The 25834-nt window shown below is 39.1% G+C and overlaps 1 protein-coding gene across 3 annotated transcripts in view; it reads left to right on the forward strand.

The window, feature by feature from the left end:
- GPD2 (glycerol-3-phosphate dehydrogenase 2) overlaps positions 1 to 25834 on the forward strand; it is a 124840-nt gene that overhangs the window by 94199 nt on the left and 4807 nt on the right. For all 3 annotated transcript variants that reach the window (XM_017652905.3, XM_017652904.3, XM_036996026.2), the window contains 8 exons: positions 3045 to 3238; positions 16114 to 16248; positions 16494 to 16669; positions 17189 to 17320; positions 18235 to 18393; positions 23810 to 23922; positions 24006 to 24084; positions 24274 to 24372. In XM_017652905.3, coding sequence (XP_017508394.1) covers positions 3045 to 3238; positions 16114 to 16248; positions 16494 to 16669; positions 17189 to 17320; positions 18235 to 18393; positions 23810 to 23922; positions 24006 to 24084; positions 24274 to 24372 — 1087 coding nt within the window. The remainder of the gene's footprint in view (positions 1 to 3044; positions 3239 to 16113; positions 16249 to 16493; positions 16670 to 17188; positions 17321 to 18234; positions 18394 to 23809; positions 23923 to 24005; positions 24085 to 24273; positions 24373 to 25834) is intronic.

Raw genomic sequence — 25834 nt, forward strand, 5'->3', positions numbered from 1 at the left:
ATCAGGTCAAATATGAATATTTGTTTGATTTTTATACTTGATCTATATGTGGATCCCACATTTCTCCCTTTATTATTATTATTATTTTTATTTTTAATAAAATGCTGAAGTGGTAGGTAGATGCAAGATAAAGGTAGAAAACATAGTTTAGTGCTGTAAGAAGGCAAATGTAGATGATCAGGTGTGTGCCTATGGACTAAGTATTAATCCAAGCTAGATAAGGGCAGCAAAACATCCACGGATGCAGAAGAAGAAATCATTTATTTTTAAAAGTATTCTTTAGTTCATCTTAAGAACAAAACTGAAATTCTCATCACAGCTGTGGCTAGATGCTCTTACAAAAGAGAAAATAATACACCACATGACTAAAATACATGAAAATAATCATCTCCTCCGCCTAGACTACAGATGCTTTTTACCAATGACAGCAAGTCGATTTTTTTTCTAGAATGTGTGTGCATACTGTTAGCTCTAACACAGATTGCTAAGTAGTTAACAATAAATTGATTTCAGTTTAAATAAGGGTACTTCAGGAAGGCAATGGTCTGCATGGGAAAAATGTCCGTTACATTTAATCCTAGACACATATGTAAATTAGCAGCAAGCTTTTCCTCCTGATGTCAGGTGAGTTACACATATTGAAAAAAGCCCTAGGTTTCAGTGTATTGTATATACCATCACTGTAGTTGAAACCCATTTTCAAACTTTAGTGTGACCTTACAGATTTAATCCTTCATAAGAAAACAAACTTCCCTAAGGGAGAGTATGAATCAGGTCATTTAGAACTGATGACAGGTATTTCCAAGTGGATTCTTAAATTTGTACAGCATTCATTAATAGCTCTGTCTTCCCTCTGTGCTTGTTAATTTTATGTTTGACACATATGTGTTCACTTAAGCAGTTGATTCTCTACAGGTTCCAGTATGTGTGTGTTGGTAACCATCACCTTCACCCTTTAAACAGCTTTTATTGCATTGAAAGGTTTTAAAGGATTCAGTAGTTTTGCTTCTCTAACAGCATTTCATGTCTAGGTTGTTGAATATTATAATTTTATGCTAAAGTTTATCAGATTTTTTGAGTTATTTAGGCACATCATGTGATACCTGGTCCATAAAATAAGCATCTGTAAAATATACCAACATATAATTTATTCCTTAAATGTTAGAACATGCAATTTGCCCTTTAGTTTCAATATAGTACTATTTATCACATTGAAAGCTTAAATTCTGAATATTAATTTCCAATCCCAAAGTGACTGATTGATTTAATGTAAGGCCTTATTAACCCAGGATCAAATTAAGTGCTTCCAAAACACATCATTGACTAGTTTCTTTTAAGATTTGTAGAAAGTCTTAGACAAATACAAAGAAAAAAAATATAGTCATACAGAGACTGAAAATACTCCATACTTGTAGTTTTCAATATATCAAAATGAAAGTAAACCTATTTCCTTTATTTCTCTCTGGGTGATGATGAGATTTTAGCTGAAGGTTTAAATGACTGACCTACTTCCCTGGTGCCTATTGCATTTGGTAGGTAGAACTGTGGCCCAGTCTCTCCTGTACCTCTCCAGCAGGCTGCAAATGGTGATTTCTTTCTACAGAGGCTATGTAGACATGGCAGGCATTCCGAGGGGCGGATGGGTCTTTGCAAAGGAAAACTAGTACTCCTTGTGCTTTAAACAAAGAAGATGCATTAGCTAAGATGACTGTAGATTTCTTTTTCATAAGATGATGATTTGGGGCTTGTTTTTAAACCATTGTTAGTCTCTCATCCTTACACATTTGAATTAGTCTGAGTTTTTGAAAAACATTTTTTAAGGGAATAATAAGCATAAAAAGTTGTCTTGTGCCCTTTAAAATGTCTGGGTATAACAGGCTTTTCTTGAAATTTACTTAAAACAAATAGAATGGTGTTTCCTATTAAAAAAAAGTATTAACAAGAGCTGAAAATATCTTTAACATTGGCTGCTATGAGAATTCAGTCATTTTGAAACAGCTATCTGAAGATTTGTAGTATTCTGTTTGATTATGACACTTTCATATTCCTCCCATCCCTTTATCAACTTCTCCAAATTTCTTTGAATGATTAACAAAACATTGAAACAGTAGTTTCTAGTGATTTAATAACATAATTGGACAGGTTTTGTTAATGTTTACTTACAGTTGCCTGTTCTTTCAAGTGTGTTTTAAATTTGGTTTTAAGATATTAAACATGTGTTAGTGAAAATTACTGATTAATATTTTGGGAGATTTTATTTATATAATATGTGAGAAGAGGCTTCCTTGAACCTTGATTTAATAGTGTAATACACGAACATCTTATGTCTATTTGAAGATTTCTATTCCTAAGATATTCCTCTCCTTTCTGACCTTATACTAGTACATTGTCACTTCAGTAATAGTAGAAAACTGAGCCCTTTTCTCATGGATGCATTTCATGAGATTTCTGTAAAATTGAAATAAAGCAAGAAATCTCATATGTGGTGAAGTGGTACAAGTTCATCTAGGCACAAAGGAGTATAGAACTTTTTGATTACATTTTAGTTTCTAGAAAGTTAGGCCCTTCAGTTTTTTCATGTACTTCTGAGACCTTCTATTGAAAGATGTGCCAAATGTCAAATGTCCCAGGAAAATACTTTTCATAGAGTTGGAAAAAGGCTGAAGAGCTGGCCTTAATTGACCACCATAAAATAAATTATAGACATTTATCCCACTGACATTATCTGATGTGAATGGTCCAAGAACTATAAAAACCCAAACAATGGGAAGTTGAAGTCCACTCTCTCAATTAGCCTTGCATTGCTGAGATGGGGAGGGCTGGTTCTGCTGTGAGGATGATTGCTGTCATGCTAGCTGTATTCCTTTTTGTTACCAAAATTTCTTTTTTCTTTTAGGAATTTCCATTAGGATAATGGCAGAAAATGTTAATAGTTCATATATTTCTTGTTTGCTTATATGAGAATTAGTGAATAAAATAGTTTTTAGAATGCAGATTAAACCTTTGCTAATTTCAGAAACCTATACGCCTTCTTTTTACCTCAGCCCAGAGAGCATGGGACTTCTTGACCCAGCGACCAGTGATGGGCGAGTAATTTTCTTCTTACCCTGGCAAAAGATGACTATAGCTGGCACTACTGACACTCCAACTGATGTTACCCACCATCCTATTCCTTCGGAAGAAGATATCAACTTTATTTTGAATGAAGTGCGTAACTACCTGAGTTGTGATGTTGAAGGTAACTAATGCATTCCTTTGAGATTGTCCCCTTCCTTTCTTACCTCCCAGGCCATCTGGCTCTTACTGGGTGGCTGCCATGTTTCCAGTCTGACTCATCTTCACACTTGCCCTGCTCTAACTTGTATATGTTGACCACTTCTAGGAGATTTATGAGGACCAAATCATAACACAATAAGAAATTCATTTTATTCCCCTCTACTTTCTACATCCACATGAAATGCAGACAGCCCTTTTCTGATAGTTTCTATGGCAAGATTGGGGTGCTGTACATGAGTTCTAAAGACTCATTTGAGAAGAGTATGAAATGTTTGCATCAATATATAATTCCTAGAGTATGGGAAGACCTGCTTAACAGATACAGGATATATCCATAGGAAATCATTAGTCAAAGAATGAGAGGATGGAGGTATATATATATTCCAGGAAGCTTAGTGAGCTGTTGCTATGTGGGAAGTAGGGTGTTAACAGTGAATTTAGCTAAGAAGGGGAAGTATGCTTGGTTTAATTTAAAAAGTGGCAGTTTACCTCTTTCCCAGGCTAACCTGAGCATACTTTCTTTTAGCTTGGGTATCACAGCATTTTCTTCAATGAATTTATGTAATGGTTTATTTTCTAATCTACGTTACTTTCAGAAGTGTTCTAGCATTACCCTTCCGTATTTCCTTAGCTAATAGCTTCACCATCTAGTGACCCAAGCTAGAAATGGCATGCTTATCTTTTCACATCCAGTCAAATTTCTCTCTGTTTCCTCTGAAATATGATGTTAGTCTCTGCTCACTTCATTGCCTGGTTTATGCCTGTCTCACTTCTAATTTGAACAATTGCCTTGGCCCCTTAACAGACCCCTTTTGGGTCTCTCCCTGCCCAATCTGATTCTCCCATCAGAACTCTCTTGCTAAAACACAGTTCCAATCATCACTTCTTGCACAAAAATATTCTTGGATGTCTTCTCATTGACTTCAGGAAACATTCTAAACTATCTGGCATGGAATCTAACATTTTTCACAACTTGTCTTTGTAGGTTTATGTTTCAACTACTTCATCTCTGTGCCTTTATAATGCCTTTATAATCATATCGTATTACCTTTCATTTCCAAGTCAAGTCACGCACTTTTAAACCTACATGCCTTGCTTAGGTTGAAGCCTAGATCTGGATAGCCCTTTCCCGCAACTTCTCATCTTAGAAAAATACAATTTATACTTCAGAACTACTAATCCTTTGTACTCCCAAAGAAAGCCGATCTAATATATCACAACATTATGTATGGCTGATAGTCCAGGATATATTCTCATATGAAGCTCTTTGAGGATAAGTTTTCTTTATTCAGCTAGAAAGCTTTTTATTTTTTATTTATCTGGTATGCCACTTGTGATTATTTTGAATTAAAATGAATTAGTAATAGGTACTTTCAGGAATTTTGGTGCTGGTAGCAGTTTGAAAATCTCTCTATATTAAGGTAGAAAATTGAAGATTTTTGAAAAACAGCGTTCATTTGTTTATATCAGGAATCTTCTATATTGTTGACTTCAGAGAAGGACATGAAAAGGCACAATTTTTATCTTAATGTGACTCACTACCATCCATGAATCCTTTTCCCTGGCGAATTTTTCTCATGATGTCATCACACAGTTACAAACAAAACAAACTGCTTTAAAAAATGGTTCAGGGGACTCTCCTGGTTTAATTGATTGATCCACATTGTATAGTTTTGGTGTCTTCTAATTTTAAATAATGGATGTAATTTCATTGAGTGGTGTCTCTTTGGATACCTACAAGAATAGTATAAATGTATTAAAACATGTAATTGAAATCTATGTGGCTAATGTTTACACACACACACAGTTATTTGGGAACTAGCCATTCCTTATTTAATACCCATATTTAAATGCTCCAAATGCTTTGCAGTATTAGCTTGATACTTTTTTTTCCCTTCTTCAGTCTACAGGGAGCTTCATCTGGGTATGATTGTATTTTATTGTATTGATTATTGTTAATGAATCCTGCTCCACTTCACATTTAACTGAGTATAATATTTGCTAAAAGTGGGCTTATATTGGGTCCTAAGTATAGGAAGTTTAGATTGTTGCAGCAAGAAATAAAATTAATTCAAGAGCAGAGAGCTCTAGGTTGACAGTTTCTAAATTTTTAAAGTTCAAATGCAGTAACGACGAGAAACCTAACTGCTTATACGCGCTGGAAGGCTGGGTGCTCTGGAAACAGGTGTCGTTCCAAAAGACCATCATACCCATGTTGTGGGTGGGGGTTTGCACAGTGACATGAGCCTGGGACTGTCACAGAGACTGGATCCTGTACCCCTCACTTTTATTCCACCTATGGAAATAGATTGTAGACCTGGAAATACCTGGTTGGTCTATAAAGGCCTCTTTAGTTAACATAGCTTTTGGTAGTCAGGCTCATTGGTGAAACAAACAAGGAGTTTTGTCCATTTTGATTTTTGCCACAAGCGTTTGAGATTAATATCTGAACACTGTAAATCAGGCCTTTCTCCTGGTGGTCTAAGGACTCTTGAGATTAAGAATTCTCCAGGAAGCAAATGTCCAGGGTAAAAGCAGGGTGACAGCTCTTTCATATGCTTCATTTATTATCTATCACATGTTTCCTACTTGTCTCCTTATCCTTTTAAAAACAATTAACAATGATTCTTTATAGTTTTTGGTTTTCATTCTTGTTTCTAATTGACTGAAGGCCACATACTTGAGGAATTATCCAGTCTTGGTGGACTGCCAAGTCAGCTAATATGTGTCTGTATCTTAAAGTGAAGACATTCAGATTTGTGTTTTTTCCAAGGAATTTTGGTGAAACCCTATATTCTCCTTTGTAGGAGATGAAATGTGAGAGAGACACTTAACATTACACACCATTCAGTTATTTGACCCTATATATTGTTATTAATCTTTCCATTTGTCTGTAATGGGTAAAAACATGCCTTATTTTTAAATCTCTACCATTATTGAGCACTTTTTATGTTATGCCTATGTTATCTCTCTGACAATCTTTTGAGGTATATTTTGTAATTCCCACTTTATAGATGAAGCAACTGAGGCCCAGTGACTTAAAGTTTCTTGCCCATACCTCGTTCACGTTGGAGCTATGATGTGAGAACACGTCATTCTAGCTCCAATACGTGTGCTTCTTAATACCGCACAGTACTCTGGTAGGTAGCTCTAGGTTTCATAATGTGGTATTATATCCACTGGGGAGTTGATTAAGTGTCAATTCATTTCATGAGAACTGCTGGACACCTTCAGAATGATAGGGACTTTGCTTTTGAGTGGCCTTATTTGGATTTGAATGTTAAAATAGAGGAGGCTTCATATCTCAAAAGTAATCTCTTGGGCCAAGTAGTCTTCTCTAAAGATTTGAAAAATAAAGTTTGTTCAGATCCTAGAGCAATAGCTTTGAAATATTCTGTATTCACCAGGGTTGAAATAATCATTTAAAAAGGATTTATTAAATGGATGAATAAGTAAAATTCTGACAAGAGTTTCTGAGCCTCCCCAAATGGCTATATCCTTAAGAAAAAAAAAAGTGTCAAATCTTAACACTCCATGCTGTTCACAGCAGCTGCCACACTTCGGCAAAATGCGTCAGAACAATTCTGAAAAGCATTTTGCCTGTTGGGAATAAGACCATGTCTTCTTTTATGATTTGGAAAGCTGTCCATTCACACGCTGAATTTTCTAGATTACTTGTTTGTTCTTTTCTGAAATGGGTAATTGATGGTTGTTCAGTGCGTATCGGGTTAGGAAGAAAAATGATCTTTTGGAAAATATATCATTAAATCTGCTGTGCGGAGGTTAATCAGAAGGATGCAGTGGCGAAACTAAGCTATGACTTAAAGGGATTGAGAGAGACAGAAGATTTGCGGAGTGCTTTATCCGTGTAGTTTTTCTGGAGTGCTTCTCTAGGCAGCTTCTCTAGCTGTACACAGGTTTCACATATGCAATTAGTAGTGTTTATAGATTGCCTGTTATTCAATTAACAACTGAGCTGGCCATATCAACTCACTGCAGACCTGCCTTCTCACTGCCAGAGATTGTACCAGGGTTATCAACTTACACAGGCTTGGATGTCTTCCAGCTGTTTAATTATAGTGTCACGCGCTTTGCTTTTTCTAGTTTCATTAGTTTATAAATGTAATATGGTATCTTATTTCTGTGATTAACACTTCATTTCAGCAAGTTAAACATGCTGGTAGAGAAGTATTGATTTCTGACACTATTTCCCCTGTGTTCATTTGGATATTTTCACATGCTTTTTACTGATTTTCAAAAGTGGCAAACGGGAGAAAGAACACCCCATACATTTTGTTTGGCTAAATAACCAATATGAAGCAAAACTGCACATTTAGCTCTTCAGTGTCACTTCCTGTGGGCTTCATTTTCTATTGATTTTTAAAACAAACACGAATCTTGCCAAGTTTTTAAGAGTAAAAATATTAATTATAATTTGAACTTAGTCTTTTCAACCAGGTGTGAAAAACGTCTACTCAACTTTATGATTTATATTTTACTCTTTCTATATTACATATACCAAAACCTGAATGAGTTATTGATGAGTTGTAATAAAAATAATTTCTTAAATACGGTGATAGAAGGACTATTTTATTTTCTCACTATCCTTTAGAAAATACTGCCAGGTACTGTTACACACTCTGGAGGTACTTGTGGGCTTTTTAACATCTGGGTAGTTGGCACTTTAAAGAATCAACTGGGTGCTATCTGGGTGAGTGGCTATAAGTTGTGTTTAATAAGGGTTTTTCCCATCTTTAATAGTCGTGGTGTTTCCTGTCATCTTGTTTTATTAAAGCATTCATTTATTTTAAAAGAGAATATCCAATTGTTTAAATATATATCATTAGAAACCTTACATAACCCCTAGAATATTGGCTCAGTGTCCCAAATATTTTTGCTTTTGATTTTGTAACGTCAACTCTTCTTGTTTGATTTTAAAAGTTCAGAGAACGTTTCAATATGCCACTTAATCTTTATGGATCATTATACATGACCCCCTACTTAATACAGCATTTGGGGTATTGAGAAATATTAGAATTGACATTGCTGAAGGCCCTCAGCAAGGCAAGAAAAATGAAACAGTTATGAAATCCTGTTTAGCTCTCCTGATAATATGAGTTGAGAACCAGAAAAATCAAGATGAATCTTTGAGCTCTGAAGCATAAAAGCCTTGAGTTGAGTTATTTTCTTCACAAATTATACCATGGAGATTTAAAGTAGATGATGTTCACTACCTACTCTTGGCTACAACCTGAATAATAGAACCAATTTCTAGGTAGTAGTACTTAACTTAGAAAAAAGAGTTTTCATTTCTTTGAACTTGATTGGGTGAGGAGGATAGTTTGAAGTGGTAAATATGGAACATGTTATGACTAAGTAAAGTATTTGTGGGGAGAGGTGTGCTGTTTGAACAGTTAAACTCTCAGGAGCAGAGGAAGTACAGTCAAATTTCACTGAAAGGTTGCTTTTTTAGAGATGTGGGCAAGGCTGCCACATCGAAGTAGCCAGCTTGAAGATCTACCAGGACAAGTCTGAGATCTGCTCTTGGAGATTTTCACTCGAGCGCTGTCTTGTGTAGTGTCATTGCCTGTGCACGTGCATGTAATGTGGCTGTTTATATTCAAATTAGTTAAAATTAAATAAAATTTGAAATTCAGTTCCTGGATCACATGAACTACATTTCAAGTACTTAATAGGCTCATATGGCTGTGAATTGGAAAGTATAGAGAACATTTCCATCACTGCAGAAAAGTCTATGGAACAGTACCACTCTGTAGAATCTAGAGGTATTTATATATACTTGATTTAATAGTCATGAGAGGAGGAAATAGAGTCATTTAATTTGTACTTGTTGTTAGGTAAAATAATTTATTACTCTGAAAAAAAAAGAACCCCAAATATTAGAAGGCTCCAAGGTGATTACTTTAGTGATTGAACAGTGTCTGAGCCTCCTGGCCCTTCTTTCGCTTCACTCTGCCACCCTCCAAGTTGGCTTCATTCTAGGATTGTTCCCCCATGGTTACAATATGGCTGCAACAGTTCCAGACAGAATTAAAATGTATCTCGGTGATTTTCCATTCTGTCTCCTACTTTTGAATCTCTTTCTTCCGCAAACTTTAAATAGAGTTTGTTTAGTGTATAAGGTTTCCACTGGGGGTGAATAGGTGATAAGGAGAGAAACCTGTTAGTTCAGTAAGTTGCAGTCTTTTTTTGCAAGAGGTTAGAATTTATGTTTCACGCGTGTAGCTCTGCTCTGTCCTACGGATGCAGATTATATGAATGACTCTGACCAGTCATTACTTAATTTGAGTGGTGGAAAGGTACAAACACTTTATTCTTCACCAGCAAATAGCATTTTGAATGATGCATAAAGGTCATTACATCTCAAGGTTAGGAGAAAATTGATAGATAACCTGATCCAACCACCCTCTGGTCTAATGATATAAAAATTCTGCAAACTATAAAGACTGATTCATATTTTAAATATGATTTAGAATTTTATTATCCTTACATGCATCTTTTTTTTTTTAGTTATTCATAAGGGATTTTTTTTATTATTAAGTGAAACATTTGAAAAATGCTCTTAATATTATAATGCTATGTTTATTTGGATAAGGGAATTGTAGTATCAGTTAAGTAACAGTAGCTAAACCAAAAACAGAGAAATCAAAATTAGTTTAAATACAGAAATTCCTGCAGAGCTGTGCCATGGCTGTGGGTGGTCAGAAACAGGCTGCCGTGAGCTGAGTCACACCTTCAGGTCACCCGTGCCCCCTGGGCCCTCAGGGTGACACCCTCCTCCTTCCTCAGGGGGCCTGAGGACTCAGGGGACCCCGGGACAGCTTGTGGCCTCTGTGGGCTGCAGGTGGAGCAACAGGAGCAGAAGGGCCACTTGGGAAAGGCTGCAGGGGGGCCTGGGCGTCGGCCAGCATTCGTCTGATGCGGTCGCCTTCTCTCCTTAGCTTCAGGAGGTTTCTCTCATTCTGCACAGCTGCCTCCCAGCTTTTCTGAGCCCTTTCCTCATGCAAGAGGAACTCCCTTTGGTAGAAGGACCTGGTTCTCTCCAATTCTTTGCCCATGTCCTCGGCTATCTTGTTGCGCAGCTGGAGAATCTGAAACTCAGAGTTTCCGGTTCTGCCCCAGTTGATCAGTTTCTTCTCAGTTTCTGCACCTCTTTTCCTCCGCAGCGATTTAGCTCTCAAGTTGCATGGTACGTTCTTGGTGTAGTTCAAGCAGATTCTGGAGCTTCAGCTGAAGTAGCTGACTTTCCACCTGTAGGATTTCACGCCTCAGAGATGTTTCCTCTGCCTGGAGGGCGGCTGTTTGTTTTCTCAGCTCTTCTTTGACTTGCTTCTGTTCCCTCAATGATCTGGCTCTCTCAGGGCTTTGAGGGGACACAGGGGAGTCAGCATCGTGCATGTGAGCCTTCAGTGCCACTGTGACCCGGGGACGGGGTGTTTGCTGCTTCCCGCTTCCCGCTTTTACTTGACTTCCAGGCTCCCGCCATCCAGGAGATGTCTTAGAGGTGCAAATGTGGGGACGGCGTGGAGCAGGGTCTCAGCCACTAACAGCAGGTGGCTGACTCCCTCTTTCAGGTCCTGCTCCGCACCAGCGCTCGACCCCGACCGTCCTTCCTTCTCCTCCTCCTTTTCCTTCGGCTCCTGCCTGCATCTTGCCATGTCCTGGGCAAGGGCTTCTGCCCTCTCTGGAAAAGCAGTGTTTCCTTTCCAGTCATGCAGCATCTTCCCGAGTTGTTCTCCATCCTTCTGTGATGCCCTGAGGGTTGGTTTCTCATCAGTGGCCTTGGGAAGTGTAGGAGGCTGGCTCCCCCATCCCTTTGCCAGAAGGCCCAGAGTGATCTGAAGGGACAGCGTCAGGTGTGTGGCCACCACTGCCAAGCTCAGGCTCTGTAGGGTGGGAGGACTGGCCTCCCCTGCAGGTGGCCTGCCGGTGTCATCGGCTGGAGTTGTTCGTTCTGCAGTGTCACCATGGTTTCCAGGTACTTCTTGGCGGGCGGAACAGCTTCTGTTGCATCGTGCCTCTCATGAATGCCACGCTCTCCTTGCCGTCAAAAGCGTCTGTACACAACTAACCAGGGTCCCCCAGGGGACGTTAAGGAGCATCATCACACAGCCTGCCAGTGTGCCCCAGGGGATGCCAAAGGGTCCTGTTAGGCATCCCCAGCTCTCACCAATCACCATCAGAGCCCCCCACAGGCGCTCCAGGACCAGCTGGCCCATGAGTCTGGCGGCAGGCAGCAGGCCCTCCATGGCTGTGGGGCTCCACAGCTCTGCCTCCGAGTGCCAGTGTCTGCGGGCAGAGGGGACCGCTCAGAGCCCTGCAGCATTCCTTAGCTAAGAGCAACAGGTGCCCTATTGGGCAGGTCAGTTAGGGCAGTTAGGTGGGGGAGGGGAGGCCAGCCAGGTTCTAGAGCACAGCTCTCCCTACCTGCTCTGAGGGAGGAAGTGACGTCACCGGTACAGGCACACGGGGCAGGAGGGAAAGGCTGACCCCAGCCAGGAGCTCTGACACTAGGCCCACCTGGCCCTGCAGCCAACCTGGGTGACAGCACAGGGCCAGGCCTGGCCCCTCTGTGTTGTGGGCCAGTCAGGGCAGAGCTGCTGGGTCCCATCCCAGCTGAGGCCCTCTCTTGACTTAACATTTTCCTCTGCTTCAGGGATGCCCACTGCTGCCCACCAGGGCCTGGACATCTCCCTCCTCTGAGGCTCCCTCTCTCCTTGTGTCTTTGTCCCTGTGGGTGTCGTGTGAACATGTGTGTAGACACTGCTTTACAGGATCCTAGAAACATGATAGGGCCACTTACATGTATCTTTTTAAATAAATTTAATCCGAATATAATTCATCTGGTTAATTCTCAAGTTAAAAAACTAAATGCTAATATAGGAAGCAAAATAAAGTTACTAACATATTATGAACTCTCCCTGGTAGTGTTTTCTTTTATTTTTTACATGTCAATTTCAAGAGTAAGGATTAAAAATGGTAGAAGTTTACATAATGTTTTATTTAATGTTCCTCTATGATTGTAAAACTCTAATGTTTTAGGTAGGTTTTTTTTTCTCAGACAACACAATTTCATAGATATATTTTTCTGCTTCTTATACCAGAAAGGGTAAAGCATTTGCCCCAAAAATTATTAGAATATGCTTCAGATTTACTCTAGAAAGCCTAATTTTCCATCAAATAATTTTAACATCAGTCAGAGAGCTTTAAGAATGGAAACCAAATTCCTAATCAGTGTGGCTGCGTAAGGAATTTCACAGACACCCTACAGACTTGGTGGTGACCACAGTGACGTTCTAAGTGGTTGGCTCAGTTTTGTTTTTTGACTCAGAGGGCGAGTTGCACTTTAATGGAAAATAGTGGTAATTTCCTAGTTAGGCTTTTTGTAAAGATGAAAATGTTGCATGATTTGTGTTGAGGTTTTACAAGATTTTGTGGAATTGTATAGAGTGAAAATTAGCCCCAATTCCATGGAAGCCATCGGAATCAAACTGAAGAGAACACACACATCAGAGGGGCAAATTTTAGAGATTAGCTTGTGGTGTCCAGTTGATAAGACTGGAGGCTTTAGGTTTTCCTCCCCCGTTTATGTTTCTTCTTCCTTTGTTTCAGGTAGAGTGTTTGGATATGAATTTGATTAACCACCACTGTAGAGGTGTATGGGTCCCTCTTCTTTCAGACTATGGTTACATTAAGAGTGTGGTCCTTAAGGAGCTATATTAGCATATGTCTGACTTACCCTTGTTGAATTTATCTTTACCAGAAACCTATTTTTCTTTTGAGATCAAGATGGAGGGATTATCCGTCATCCATTATAACTTGTTTTTGGGGTCCTTTCCTTGTACTTGGTTAGGTGCTTTCCCCCCGCCCCCAATCATTTCCAGGAGTCAAAGAGTCTGCTAGATACAGATCTACATACTTGTCAGGGGCTGCTGTGTATTAAATATATTTCACTGTACAAAAGCACATGACCAAGAGGTGAGTGGGATTTGAAATCCAGACTTCTCTCTGCTCACAAAACTGTGCTCCCCTCGATGAGATATTTTAATTTGAACTAAGGAATGTGCATGGTATGTATGGGCTGGTAGAGGCCCAGATATGTGTTTTATATGTAAACCATTTCCTTAATCTTATGACACTTGAATTTTGTCAATTTTGTCCTGCTTTTTTAAAAAAAATATAGTTAAATATATATAATATAAAATTTACCATTTAATCATTTTAAGTACAGTTCTATAGCATTAAATATATACACATTTTTGTGCAGCCGTCACCACCATCCAGATCCAGGGCCTTTTCATCTTCCTCAGCTCTGTACCCACTGAACGCTAACTCCCCACTCCCCTCTCCCACCACCCTCTGGTAACTAGGGATAACCATTCTATTTTCTGTCCCTGTGAATTTCACTACCCTAGGTACCTTATATAAATGAAATTGTACAATATTTGTCCTCCTGTGACTGGTTTATTTCACTTAGCATAATGTCTTTATCATCGACGTTATAGCATGTATCAGAATTTCCTTACTCTTTAAGACTGACCAATATTCCACCATATGTATATACCACATTTCATTTCTCCATTCATCTGTTGATAGACACTTGGGTTGCTTCCACCTTTTGTGTATTATGAATAATGCTGATGCAAACATGGGGGTGTACAACTTTGCTTTCAGTTCTTTTGGGTAAGTATCCAGAAGTATAACTGCTAGATCATACAGTAATTCAGTGCTTAATTTTTTGAGGAATTACTATACAGTTATTCATAACAGCTGCATCATTCACCCTCCTATCAACTCACAAGCTATCCCCATTTCTCCACGTCTTGGTCAACACTTCTTATTTTCGTTTTTGTTTTTTAATTTTTTATAATAGCCATCTTAATACTTACATATCATTGTGATTTTCATTTTCATTTCCCTAATGATTAGTGGTATTAAGGAGTTTTTTATGTGCTGATTGGCCATTTGTATGTCTTCTTTGAAGAAATGGCTACTCAAATCCTTTGCCCATTTTTTTCAATCAGGTTGTCTGTCTTTTGTAGTTATTAAGTTTTAGGAGTTCTTATATATTCTGGATATTAACCCTTTATCAGATATATGATTTGCAAATTTTGTTACCCATTGCATGGGCTGCCTGTTAATTCTGTTAATAATGTCCTTTGATGTACAAAAGATTTTAATTTTAAACAAGTCCATTTTATCTATTTTTTTCTTTTGTAGTTTGTGCCTTTGGTGTCATATGTAAGAAAACATTGCCAAATCCAGTGTCATATAGCTTTTCCCCTATATTTTCTTCTCAGTATTTTATAGTTGTAGCTTTTATGTAGGTCTTTGATCCATTTTGAGTTAATTTTTGTATATAGTATTAGATAAGGGTCCAACTTCATTCTTTTGTATGTAGTTGTACAACTTTCCAATTGCTTTGATTTTCAAGACTATATACAGTCAATTTTTCGTCAGTGTGGGTAATGGCTGGGCATAAGATGAAGAATGAGGCTACATATAACCCTAAGTCGTGGTTGAAGCAAAATTGCAATTACTTCTCTATTATCTAGGAGTGGATTAACTGCCTTAACAAAGTAAGTGCAGCAGGACCAGGTAAACATTCACCTCCCTGGAGTCTACATCATTAGGCAGCTGTTGGATTGGCTTATCAGCTGCCTGATGTGGAGATGGGAGAGGAAAAGAACAAGAAAAGCCTTCCCTGGAGCTGATTTGCATAAAAAAGAGTAGATTATAAACATTTTGGCAGAGTCTTGCCCTTGACTTGCCCCTGATGGTACACCAGAACCACATCTAGGTTATTTTCCTTAGCCATTTTTAGGTCAGTAATGAGTGCTATGCGACATCTATCTAATTCTATTATAAACTTCATCAGTCTTGGTACAGAGGGATGGTTGTATTTTGGCAGAAATAGGGAAATTTCATGATAACTAAATATATTCTTTGAATATATTTCATGTGCTGTAACACAAGTATTGTATACATCTACTTGGAGGAGCCAATGCAAAGTATGTTTGCTTTGTGGCATTTATGAAGATAATGGGATGAGACAAGAAAAAAAGTGAGATTTTGGGATTTGTCAACAGATAAGGGACAGTACAGTTTAGTGGGTGAGAATGTGGACTTTAAAGTCTGAAAAAACTGGGTTCTAATGCTGCTCTACTATTTCTAAGATGTTTGATTTGGATGAGTTGGTTAAACTTTTTCAATCTTTTTCCTCTTTTGTATGGTGAGAATAACAGTAAATGATGTTATAGGTCTTTGCGGGAGTAAATGGGAGGAACTGTGTATGTCAAGTGCTTTGACGAGGCGACACCTGCTGTAAATGCTCAATAAGAGGCTGGCATTGAATGGGGAGAAAACATCCTATTAACAGTTTTGTTTGTTTAATAACTATCTTTGTCTTCCCTGAGAAAAGACAGCAAGTAATATTCTAGAAGGCAACAGAACAAGCCTTAAATCTACTGGTTTGTTTTTGTTTTGTTTGTGCTTTGTTGATGTTTTGAACTATTCCAGGTTGTCCCAGCTAAACGTTGCTAACATTTGTTTCCTTTCTCATTGGTACCAGTATCAAGGATTTTTAAGCTTTTTGCTTTTTTTTAATGGAGATTATTTTTGTAACAAAATTGTTCTTTGAGTTTTCCTTGTACATATCCGCTCACTTAGTTTTTATTTCTGAGGACTTTTTTTCCCTTTTAAAAAGTGCATATTTGTGTGTTTTTGCTGAATTCTTTTCTGCTTTTTAACTATTTCGTAGTTTTGTTGACATGTCCTTGAGTAATCCTCTTCGCCCTTGGCATTGATCCTTCCCAGTGAGAAGAGGGGACGTCCTGGCAGCATGGAGTGGTATCCGTCCCCTTGTCACAGACCCCAAGTCTGCAGATACTCAGTCTATCTCACGAAATCATATTGTGGATATCAGTGAGAGTGGCCTCATCACTATAGCAGGTATGAGAGTTTAGCTTGTTATTTGGGTGTGCATTGTGTAGGACCTTGAGTTAAATTGTCACACCCGAATCTTTTAATGCCAATGAGCAGGTATTTTATTTTAATGACTCTGAGTAAAGTCTTGTGCACTGTTTTGCCATCTTTGTTACAAACAACAGGTGACTTCTGTTGAAGTTGATAAATGGCTAATCATAAGAAAAATAAAGGATGGTAACCTAATGAATTGTTTATCAACTTATTTATAGGTGGAAAGTGGACAACTTATCGATCTATGGCTGAAGATACCATCAATGCCGCTATCAAGACTCACAGTTTGAAAGCAGGACCGAGTAGAACAGTTGGGCTTTTCCTTCAAGGGGGCAAAGACTGGAGCCCCACACTATATATTAGGCTTGTCCAGGATTATGGACTGGAGAGTGAGGTGCGTGTGTCTTGCCACGTCATTTTACTCCTTACCTAATCTCACTAGTGCCCGTAACAGAGTGCGCAGCCACCCTAATTTAGAGTTTTCTTTTACCGGGTTCATTTCTGCTTGCACACTGTGCAAGTGAACTAAGGAAAAAGGTGATCACATTTTGCTTCAGTTGCCTGAAAGGCAGCACATGTATTAGTTTCGTTTTAAAATCTGGTGTTTGGTCATTTGTTCCTGGCAGGCAGGGCATCGCAGTTACTTTCTGTCTTGAGCCTCAGGAAGGCCGTTCTTCAGAAGGGCACCAGGAGGAGACTGAGGCTGAAGCTTCACCCATCACTGCAAGTGCAGTGCAGTTAGAGCTGCCCGAGGCATGGGGAGCCCGAGGGTTTCCTCCCACAAAGTCAAAATCTAACACTGCCCTAGAACTTACAGGCTGTAAAAAAAGACAAGAGAAGCGTGAACACTTTTTCTTTGTACCTAGAAGGTGAAACATTCGGTGTATCTGCCTAATGTAGTTCTGTTCTTTAGGTGGCACAGCATCTTGCCACCACTTACGGTGACAAGGCATTTGAGGTGGCCAAAATGGCAAGTGTGACTGGAAAAAGGTGGCCCATTGTCGGAGTGCGTCTTGTGTCGGAATTTCCATACATCGAAGCAGAGGTATGTGAATGGCCACGTGGGAATTTCCTGTCTGCTGTGGGGTGCCATTCGTCTGTTCTTTAGAAGTTATATATAGCTAAGTTTTAATGAGCATATGTCAACTAAAACCTGAAGCAAAATGTTTTCCAAGCACAGATCCTTCCATTTATAAAGTTGTAATTTTAATTCTGAACTGATATTGATAGCTGTAACCATAATAATAGAAAATACAGATTTCTTTCTCCTCCACAGAGCTCCCTCAGGTCTTATGAGTTCACAGTCATTTGCCCCATTGGTAAACTTGTAGTTCTTCAAGTTTGTACTGCTCGTGTGCTGCCTGATGACATATCTTGATTTGAGACTGAAACCCGAGACCATGCTTTAAATTTATTTCTTATTCACTGCACCTTAAAAAACATGGGTGTCCACTAAGCATGTTGTGTTGACTGGATGCAGGATTTCTGTCATCTGGGTGCTCCGAGACGGAGAATTTTGGGCAGTGTAAGGAGTTGAGAAAATGACTTTTTTGGGACTTGTTCTTTGCCTGTCCAGCTATGTAAATTAACATCCGTGTTACCTGTAAGCAAAGAGGTAAATGATTACTGTGGGTGGTAAGTAAGAGGTGGTGCACAATGTTGCTCATGTGAAACCTTCATAAGATTGTGTATCAATGATACCTTTAAAAAAAAAGTGATACAGTTTGCATATTAGTTTCAGGTTCTGTGTTTCAGGATGAAAGGCAGTGACTCGTGTCCAGTTTGTCCCAATTTCCAGACTTCCTTTGGTAGGCAGATGGGGGGAACATGTGTGATGTCACTATCTGCCTCACACCTGCTAGAAAACCAGAGTGTATACAGATAAATGTCACTTTTCCTAAGCACAAACTTTTAATAAAAAAGGCCTAACCCGATCAATATATTTTTATTCGATCTCAGGTGAAATACGGGATTAAAGAATATGCCTGCACTGCGGTGGACATGATTTCACGGCGCACTCGCCTGGCCTTTCTAAATGTCCAGGCAGCCGAGGAAGCCCTGCCCAGGATTGTTGAACTGATGGGCAGAGAACTGCATTGGGATGATCGTAAAAAAGAGGTATTATACAGAAGTCTTTAAAACGACAGTTGCCGTTATACACATGTAATGTCTTGATCTGCTAGTAGAAGCTAGCATAGTTTTTGCTATGACTGTAGATTTTTAACTTCAGATTTCTTGCCAATTCCCGTGTGTGTGTGTTTAATATTGCTACGCCCTAGGAAACTGAAAAGATATTCTTGTACCAAAATTTGGTTGTTTCTGAAAAATCCCTTGTAAAAGAACGCTCTTAAATTTGCGGTCAGAGTTCCTGAAAAAGTAAGATAATAGCAATTGTGGGGCAGAATCTGGTTTTCATTGAAAACACTCTGAGAATGTATTCTATGGTGAAATTCACACTCCTGCAAATGTGCCTTTGGTAGGAAATAGTGGTTTTCCTGCCTGACCACCAAATGCTTACTGATTTGTGTCATTTGAGATTTTATGTTTGTATCCAAATTAAAAAAAGAAAGGCAGTGATGCTCTGATGCCCACAAAAGCAGCCCCAGGCTTGCTTAATAAACAGAAGATCAGGATTTTTAATTAAACCAAACTGTTGTGATATACACATTTTCATATATTTATTCAAAAAGAACTTTCTGTACTCAGTGGCTCAGTTCTTCCCCCTTGGTGTTTTTGACCCCTTCTGTTGGGCACTCACTGCCACTGTGCCGTGGCCACTCTGGGAACCAATGTGTGGCTCAATATCCTTGTCAACTCTTGGTCCTCCTTCTCCTTTTATTCAACCACTGAGCAACAGACACAGCTGACTCTTCCCTCCTTCCTGAACACCCCGTGATGTGGTCTACTTGGGCGGCTCTCCCAGAATGCCACAGATGGGGGGCTGGAACAGCAGGCATTTATTTCTCTCAGTTCCGGGCGCTAGAACTCGGAGGTCCGGCAGCAAGCACGGCCGGCCCTGCTGAGGCCCTCTGCCCGTCTCTCAGACAGCTGCTGACTTTTTGCTTTGTCCCCACCTGGAGGAGAGAGCAACCCCCATGGGGAGAGAGAGGAGAGTGGTACCCCACTCTCAAGACTCAGGGAAACCTGATTACTTCCTCAAAGCCCCATCTCCAAATGCCAGCCATCCCACTGGGGGTGGGGGCTTCAACATGAATTTTGGGGAATGCAGTTCAGCCGGTAGCTCCATCTCTGGATGTCTTCCCACCTTCTTCAAAGTACCGCTATCGCCGTCACCACTAACCTCTCCAGGTCAAAAATAGTTACTCTACCTTTCTGTTGTTTAGGCCTGAAACTTGGTATCATACTTGATCTAAATCCTTCAGCAAACCTTACCATATTTATCTTCACATAATGGCTTGAATTCTACCTTTTCATAAACGTTCAACTGCTGTCCCGAATCAGACTACCAGCATCTCTTACAGAGGTTATTGAAATAGCTTCCCTCCCCCAAACCGGTGTCCCTGCTTTAACAACTTAATGTGATTCTAAAACACAAACCAGATCACTGGCTACGTCAGGCTACGGTTCCGAGGGCTGGTCTGAACTGGAGGTGTGACCTGTGGATGGTATTCAAACCATCACACTGGTTGAGCTACACAGGGAGTTCATGTAGTTAGATTTCAGCAAGCCGCCCAAAGACTGAGCCCCGAGGCAATCTCGAGTTTGAACGTCGGGCAGATAGAAATCCAGAAGGAAAGGAAGATAATAAATAGCTGCTGAGGATGGAGACCTTCTGTGAGGAGACTCAAGAGAGAGCTGTGACCGAGAAGGAAAGGAAAAAGTATTTCAAGAAGAAGAAAGGAATCTACCGTATCACATGCTGCTGATACGCTTATTAGTAAGATGAGGACCCATAACTAGCGCTTCTTGCGAACACACAGTCAGGGCAAAGCCAAAGTCATTACAGCGGTTTGCAAGGCCTTGGGGATCCAGCCGCCACCTTTTTGACCCTGGTATTTCTTCCTATTCGGTCATTATCCTCCAACCCACACACTGGTTTGCTTTTCCTTATTGAGCTCTGCCCACCCCTCTTCAAGGAATGCTTTTCTCTAGATAGCCTGTGGCCTACTCACTCACTTCCAACTTTCTGTGCCCCAGAGAGGCCTCCTTAAAGGGCCTGAATAAAAGAGCAGCCCCTGTCCCTTGCCCCTCCATCTGAATGGCATTTTCTACTGCTTTCCCTGCTGTATTTTTCTCCTTAAATTCTACCCCCAATTGACATACCCTGTATTTAGCTGTTTATTTGTTATTGTCTGTGCCTCTCCTCAGAAAATAAGCTCCGTGAAGGAGAAGACGTGGCCTATTCTGTTTCTGTGCCCGCAGTGCCCAGCATATAGTAGGCCCTAAGTAAACACCTAGTGGTGAGTGAATGGACATTACTGTGCATCTCTGTCATATGTTAAAGGAGTAAGAAAGCACTGGGCACTGGACCTGTCCTTAACACGTTCCCATTCTGGATTAGATTCTCAAAGATGGGTACATAGCAGTTACCTGGGAAATTCGGGGAGAAAAGCAGATTTAGAGACTTGACTTGAGGGCCTTCAAGGGTGAAACCATGACCATACATTTAAAAAATTCTCCTCTAGTAATTTCAATGCAAAGAGCAGACAATCTAGTGATGATCGAAATCACTGGTTGAAATGAGTTCTTTAACCACGACTTCGATTCTGTCAGGAGTGACCTTTACCCCCACTTTATGGTTGAGGAAACATCTCAGGGAAGAAGTCCCAGTCAGAGTTCATGCACCGAGCACATTGTGGGACTGGGGCTGCAACCAGGTACTCTGATCCCAGAGCATATGCTCTCCCACCCTGTCGCCTCTGCATTGGCTGGACTGGTTTAAAACCTAGCTCTGCCAGTTTGGAGTTTCTGTTTGATCAACTCAAGTTATGCACAGAGGCAACACAAGAATGAAGCTTCCTTTTGTGCTACTGACGATCATTTTTACATTATGGAAGGAACTGGGGATGATGTGTTCCTGTAAAAATTATGGTTGGAATGATTTGAATATGCAGGAAGATATTTTGTGCCAGGAATTCAGACTGTAGGAGGTAGGAAGGAGGAAGAAAATTCTGTAAACCGGTTGTGTTCAGTCCTCCTGAGGAAATAGACTTAACTTCAGTTCCGATTTTATGAGCAGATTTATGTACTCCAAAATATTCTCTCATCCCCCTCAACAAAGTAACAGAAACCCAAGACCTAAAGGTATTACTCAATATATGAGACATAGGAGCATTAATGAGACCAGCAGACAGTCTAGAGAGAACAAAGGAGAGGGGAAAAAAAAAGAATTAAAGGTTAAAAAGCTGGACTTCTGAGAAAAGGTTAAAAGCACTGGGATTATTTAACCTGCAAAAGTGAAAGAGGAACATGGTGATAAATAACTCTGTGTAGATGAATTGTGGTTGTTTTTACCAGTCAATACTTAATGAGTGACTTGTATACTGAGCATTATACCAAATATTTTAGGGGAATAATAAATAGCTCATGGTTGCCAGGATCTTTAAATCTAATTGAGGTGGTTCTACCACACATATACCTCAGCAACATATGTGTATTTTCCAAAATTTAGAGAGAGATTTAAAAAGCTGTCACTCAAAACGGAGTCCAACCAACTTGGAAGAACTGATTAGGGAGGAATGCATTGTCTAGGGGAGTTGGTGGGGCATTCAGACAATGGGACATTGCTCAGTTGTGTTCCACAAGCTATACATTAATGTAAGACAAAAGACAACTATATGGTCAAAAGAATTTGGGAAATTCTGAGTTAAACAATGAACCCGTTTTCTGTAGCGCAGATAATTTGGTACATTTAAAATGCTTATGTGCATTGTCAGTTTCCAAAAGGGAACTTACTCAAAGACAAACCCGGTGCTTACTCTTTGGAAGGGCTTGGGGAGAAAGACTAGAATTGCATAGGATGTATTTTAGGAAATGCTGCCATAGTATTTGGTCAGGTAGATTTTATAACCTTCTGACAAAATATACATTTCATTGAGAGACTTTAAAGAGCAGACAGACAGATCACTTAAGTAGATTGAGAGAGTCTCCCAAAAAGAAATTGTTTCAAAATTGATTCCAACGCGCAGGAGAAAGGGAAAGCAAATGAAAAAATGGAGTGAGTCTAAACAAAGCAAGCTGATAAACACCAAATTTATAACAGATGGAAGACAAGTGCTCAGCAGTGCAAAGGTATCCAGGACTAATGTGGATGTACATGAATAGTGTCAGGGATTGCTTAAGTGTTGGAAAAGAAATTCTAAGGACACCAAAAGTAACTTTTAAAACTTGAAGAGAATGCACATAAGGTCTAACTCTAGGTCATTGCTCAAAATGTCTGGCACCAAACTCCTGAATGCTAGAGAAAAGGGAGAACTCTGCACCTCATAGTTTATTACCAGTTTGTTTCTTTCTCTTATCTTTTGGTCAAGCAGAGTGATTTTGTGTGAAAAGAAGAAAATAAATACTGGGAAGAGGAAATAGATATTCAAATAGGAGAATGCTCTAAGAGTTTGTGTGCAAGCCCAGAAAAATTATACCTTCAGGTACCATGAGAATTTGCAGAAGGGATTACTTAACTTCTGTTGAGCTTTAAAATATTGTGACAAATACGAACAGAACCAGAAGACAGAAGGTGGGCAAATGTAGTATCAAATTCCAAACAGAGAGAAGGGAAAAATACAGTTTGTAAAGCTGTAAACCAGTGGGACAGTGACATGATGAACACTAAAAAGACAGTGTTCTCAGCAATCGTTAGTATCAGTTGAGGCTGGGGACCCTGAAAACGGGAAGAGCAGCTGCCCAGGATGACTTGTTTCCTCTCAGGACTCTGGAACTTGTGCCCAGCTGTCAGCATCCATCCACGTGACCAAATTTTAGAGTAGTTAATCCCGTGTCTGCCCAGGCATTCGAGGCCACATCAAGTAGTTGTTCAAGTCCTAGATACTGTTTTCACCTTTAATTGCTTTTTTCACCAAACCACAAGGATTTGATCCTCTAGATTTTGCTAGTCCAGTACTGTGGAAGAATATTCCGCAGTAAAAAGAAACAGAATATCAAAACATGCACGAACGTGAATAAATCTCAGAATCATTATGCTATGTGAAAAGAGTTAAACACAGAAGACTACATACTAAATGAAATTCTAGAAAAGGCAAAACTCTGGTGATAGAAATCAGATCAGTGGTTACCTGGGGCTGAGGTCAGGGGAAGGGATCAATTGCAAATAGGTCCGAGGAAGCTTTTTAGGGTGAGAGAAATGTTCTATATCTTGCTTGTAGTAGAGTATGCATCAAACTGTACCTAAAATGACTGAATTTTATTGATGAGAAATTATATTTCAATGAAACTGGGAGAAATAAAAACTCATGTTGGTCAGAAAAGTGAAGGTGGTTTTCTTTTTAGAAAATGAAAAGGGGAAAAATCAATTATTTTTTGCATAAATCTTTGAATTTTGTGTGTGTCTGTGTTTTAGGAAGAACTTGAAACAGCCAGGAAGTTTCTATATTATGAAATGGGCTATAAATGTCGATCAGAACAGTTAACCGATCGCTCTGAAATTTGCCTACTCCCTTCAGACGTTGACAGGTACCTCTAATAAGTTTCCATCTCTTTCTTTTCTGCCTTTACCTACATAAATATATTTTCCAATATTCAACGTTGTGTTTCAGGTACAAGAAGAGATTTCATAAGTTTGATGAAGACCAAAAGGGTTTTATTACCATCGTTGATGTTCAGCGTGTATTAGAGGTAATTTTTTGTTTGTTTGTTTAGTGTATTTGACAGCAGAAGAATGTAAAGATAGTATGAAGTAATTTTTTCTGATGTAGTGCTTTCTAGAAGTACTATTTCTTAACTTTTGGAAGGTTGGTAACATAATAAAAGGATGTATATAATTTTTAATTAAACCTAATTAGTTCTTGCTTTCCTCTTATTTAGAGTATCGGTGTCCAAATGGATGAAAACACACTACATGAAATTCTGAATGAAGTAGATTTAAACAAAAATGGGCAGGTTGAACTCAATGAATTTTTGCAGGTGAGTTGACGGTGAAAGGAAACAAATGTATTTGTTTTTATCTTTAGTCATCAATGGATGTTCAAGAATGGATTTTTAAGTCCGCACAGTCATCACTTCATTCTGAGAAAGAAGAAGAAAGCTTGAAGGCAGCAAAGGTTGATATGTCTGCCCTCAAGGATAAGTTGCTACGTGGTGCTACTCTTTTTTTCCCTAAGATATATTCTGTTGAGTGAGGCAATTTAGATTAAATCCAGTTAATTATGGATTAAAGGGCTGAATAGGAATATGCTTTTTAGAGAAAAATGCCATGGAATGCCACTACCAGACCATTCTTTACCTGCTTCAAAAGAGGCAATTCTTGTGTGAAAAATAATTTTTTTTATGCAGAAGTTAAGAAAAATCGTAGCTGCATTTATTTGAGGATCATATTCACTTAAGAACTTGAAATGTAATTATTATATTCTTTCATTAGAAAGAACTTGGAGAGCAAAAGGGGGGAAATGTGTGTTCTGGGGAGACCATATAATTCCAACATTTCTGTTTCTGATTTTCCACTTTTCCAAGGCTCAATTGTTTAATCATAACCATGGAGGAAGTAAATTTTATTACTTTTAACTTCAAACTGGATGCTACACATCATTCTTTAAAAGAAAGAAATTCAGCAAACCCATACACTATTTGTAGCTGTCCACAGGACTCTGTTCATATGAAGAATGTATTGGTTTCCAAGCAGCCAGATTTTTTCTGTAGTGTGTCGTGGGCAGGTATTTCAAACGAATGCCAGGTCTTGCTTGCACCATGGCAATGATGAATGCTGAACATGAAATAAATTAATGCTGGGGATTTTGGTCAATGTCAGCCCTTTCTTCACTGTGTCAAGTTAAACAAACAATATCAAGGCAAAGGAAATGGTAATTGTCTCTCTGGAGATGCACTGCAGATAAGAGCATTGTTGAATCTAAATGCAGAAAATTTTCACAGGTTGTGTCCAGCATTACAAAAAAGAATGTTTCATTCCTTAGCTTAGTGTTTAACTAAGTGCACATTTTAAATTGAGTTTAAAATTTATGCTGGGGAGTTAGGAACCATTTAATACATGTTATGTCTAGTTTTTTCTTGAGAATATTTTATTGTTTGTCTCAGGATTTTAGAAAACTTTTCTTCAAAGAAATAGTTCATGCTTCATTTCATATGTGTTGTAAATAAACAGTAGCGCTTAGGGTTGAAAGACCTGGGGTTTTAGAAACAATAAGGATCTAATTTTATGGGTTTGTTGTGTGGTTTGGGTTTTAAGTAATTTTCTTGAATGCAAAAGAGTTATACAGGTAGAAAATAATTCAAACCATCTGCAGGTTTCCTTGTACAGTTATTTTAATATTTATTTCTTGTCCAATGCTAAATGAAAGGGACTATTCATGCTTCTAAATACACAGTGTAATTTTTCAACTTAAAAAATGCTGGCCGTATTTATCATGAACTA

This window comes from Manis javanica, chromosome 7 (genome assembly GCF_040802235.1).
Source record: "Manis javanica isolate MJ-LG chromosome 7, MJ_LKY, whole genome shotgun sequence".
NCBI lineage: Eukaryota > Metazoa > Chordata > Mammalia > Pholidota > Manidae > Manis > Manis javanica.